Below are 3,044 nucleotides of genomic sequence, written 5' to 3'. Positions count from 1 at the left end.
GGTCTTGCTGAGTCTATATCTTTCCAAAAGACACCTTGGACTATTGCGGTTTCACTAGATAGTCCTCGTGCTAGCCGGCATGATGATCGACCAAGGTACTTCCACCGGGGTCCGGCTTCGGAGAGGAAGGGAGGAAAGAAACCAACCCGGATTCAGAGCGCCAGAGTCGGATTCCAACCCTTGGATAAATTGCCACCGATCGGCCCTTTCAAGTGCTTGTGCTCGGCGGCCGTGGAGCGAGGGAGTCCGAGGATAGTAGGAACTAACTAGAACTCTAGAAGGCCGGTACTGCTGGTTCCTCCGTCTGGTGTGCAGGGTAGAAGACGAAGCTCGGCCAGCCAGATGGGGTCCATCCTGTGCTGCTTGCGCGGCCCCGAAGACGACGACGAGGCGCCGGGTTGCTGCGCCTGCCTGCCATGGCCGTTCTCGAACAACACTCAGAACCCGGCGGGCGCCGCCGCTCGTCATCCTAGAGCGTGCGCACGGGTTGCGCCGGTTCCTCCCGAGTCCTCCACCGGCTCAGGGCAGGAGGATCCATTGAACACCTTCCGCCGCCCTCCTATGCCTTTGCCTTACGATGATCCTCGGTTCAGACATCCCGCGGAGAAATCTATTCTGCTCGGAGAGAGAAGCAATGTTGACACCGGATCGACTCGCGATGGTGATGAGAAGGCTGATGGACCGTCGTCCCTGGAAGCTCGGCCGGGAGGGGGGAAACCCGGGGGAACTCAAGTCTGTGCTGATTGTGATGAGGATGAGTGTCCAATATGCCTCGAAGAGTATGATTATGAGAATCCGAAGGTGCTGCTGCAATGCAACCATGATTTCCATCTTGGCTGCATTTACGAGTGGATGGAAAGAAGCCAGTCGTGCCCGGTCTGTGCCATGGTGATGATGTTCAAAGAGGACCAATGACCATGCTGGCTGCAAGCCTTTACACATGCTCAAGACCCACGATAATCGTTTAGTTGTGTATATATACATGGCGTCGAGGAAATCATGTCACTAGCCTTTGGCCAGTTGCGGGGTAAAATTTGGTGGCAAATTATACCAGCAGAGTAATGACCTTGTTGTAATCTTTTTTTTCCCTTTTATGAACTCTTGTTTCTATTCCTTAATTAATTAATGGATGAGGCAAAGCTTTTGCATCTGTTGCCAAATAAAATGATGTCACTAGATTGTTTGCTGAAACTTCGGTGTTAAGATTTGACTTTTTTACGTGGAGCGGACAATTTATGTTTCTCGTTTCTCCATGAATTTGGTGGTCTCCTTGATTTGACATGCTCAAGTATGATACTCTGGAAACTTCAGGCAAAAAAATGTACTTCCATCGTCCTCTGCTTCTCTATGACAGAGACTCATTAGAGTTATAGGTTTATTCTTTTATTGGAAACCTTTTTCTTTCAGAAAAAACATATTGCGGTCCGTTAAATCAACAACTATCTACTCCCTCTGTCCCATTGAGGGAGTAGAATTTAGTCCAGTAAGAGCATCTCTAGCAAACATGTGTATTAAACAAAGAGTTTCAGTTGTAAGTTTGAGGCTCTATGTGAGCTCGCCTTTATTTACTTTTTCAGACTTTAAGACCTTGTTGAACCTATTTTATTTCGCTTCTACTTCGGTACAACCCCCTAAACACATCAACGCTTGAGATTTCTTGATACCCCTTCATAACAAAGGGTAGGATTGTCTTTTTTTGAAATACATCCCGAACATATATGGCGTTGAAGACAGCCTTTGATTGGGACGGCCCATTGATAAAGGCTGCAGGCAGCGCGACGTGAGATGTAAAAATTCACAAAATAGATGCCCCTGCCAAGGATCAATCCACAGACCTCTTACACATTAAGTTGAGTCGCTCACCAATGGGGCGACTAAGAATTTCTGAATAGTTTGGAGCGTGCAAACTTAAGAAGCCTCCGGCTGGATTTATTGGGCCCATGAGGCGAAACGGGAAGACCATGAAAAACACACAGAAGAAATTGGAAATAAATCTCAGCTAATCGCCGCTATTAATTAGGCCTATTAACTAACCTATGCATGCAAGGGCTACTGCCTGATCTAATCAAGGAGACCCATGCGCTAGCTTCCATGAAGAGACAAGGGAATAAAGTGACGTGCTTAAATGCAGCAGCCTAATTATTATTTTTTATAAATTATCTGTCTTTATTTATGTTCTCACCATCCCCTATATCTCGTCCATTTTTATTTACTTTGTATATTAGAGTTGACTGAAGTCAAACTTCATAAAGTTTGACCAAATTTATAAAAAAATACAAACATTTACTCTGCGTATTAGGTTCGAACGATTCTGACACCTTATGCAAGTTGCGTGATGTCTGGTCATTTATCGGTTATTTTCACCGAGAAAATTCCAAAAAATGCAAGAATTGTCAAAAACCCAAACAATTTGGGATGGTGCCTTGAATTGGTCATAAAAGCTCATGGAAAAATTTGGGGTCATTTGAAGATGCCAAGAAAAGTACTCTCATAAGGACCCCATGTGGCCTACCTGGAACACCCTCCATCGAACATGATATATTTTTAGACATGCATGTAATGACCCCTAGCTTTTCCTAGCAGGTAGGCATGCCCATGGTGTGCAACCATGCCAGGTTTGAACGATTTCTGACACCATACACAAGTTGCGTCACGTTTGGCCATTTGTCGTCCATTTTTCATCGTGAAAACCCCATAAATTGCAAAATAAAAATAAAAAACTCAAACAACTTGGCATGGTGCCTTGAATTGGTTATATAAACTCATGGATTTTTTTTGTCATTTCACGATGCCAATAAAAACGAGCTCTCATACGGACCCATCTCGCCTACCCGAACAACCCCCGTTGAACATGGTATATTTTTTGGACATGCATGAAATGATCCAACTATTGCCAGTAGGTGGGCATGCCCATGGTTTGAACGAATTTTGACACTATATGCAAGTTGCGTCACGCCCGAGCATGTATCAGCCATTTTTCATCGAGGAAACTCAAGAAAATGCAAAAATTGTTAAAACCTCAAACAACTTGGCATGGTGCCTTG

At 44.9% G+C, this 3,044-nt stretch overlaps 1 protein-coding gene across 1 annotated transcript; it reads left to right on the top strand.

The window, feature by feature from the left end:
* Positions 1 to 230: 230 nt before the first annotated feature.
* Positions 231 to 1,168, top strand: LOC123040993 (E3 ubiquitin-protein ligase AIRP1). Its single transcript, XM_044463693.1, has one exon. The coding sequence runs from the start codon at positions 343 to 345 to the stop codon at positions 913 to 915; it is 573 nt and encodes a 190-aa protein (XP_044319628.1). The 5' UTR covers positions 231 to 342; the 3' UTR covers positions 916 to 1,168.
* Positions 1,169 to 3,044: the final 1,876 nt, after the last annotated feature.

The sequence above is a fragment of the Triticum aestivum genome, chromosome 2B (genome assembly GCF_018294505.1).
Source record: "Triticum aestivum cultivar Chinese Spring chromosome 2B, IWGSC CS RefSeq v2.1, whole genome shotgun sequence".
In the NCBI taxonomy this organism is placed as follows: Eukaryota; Viridiplantae; Streptophyta; class Magnoliopsida; order Poales; family Poaceae; genus Triticum; species Triticum aestivum.
Note: the sequence above shows the minus strand (reverse complement) of the source record. Positions and strands in the feature narration are given on the sequence as shown.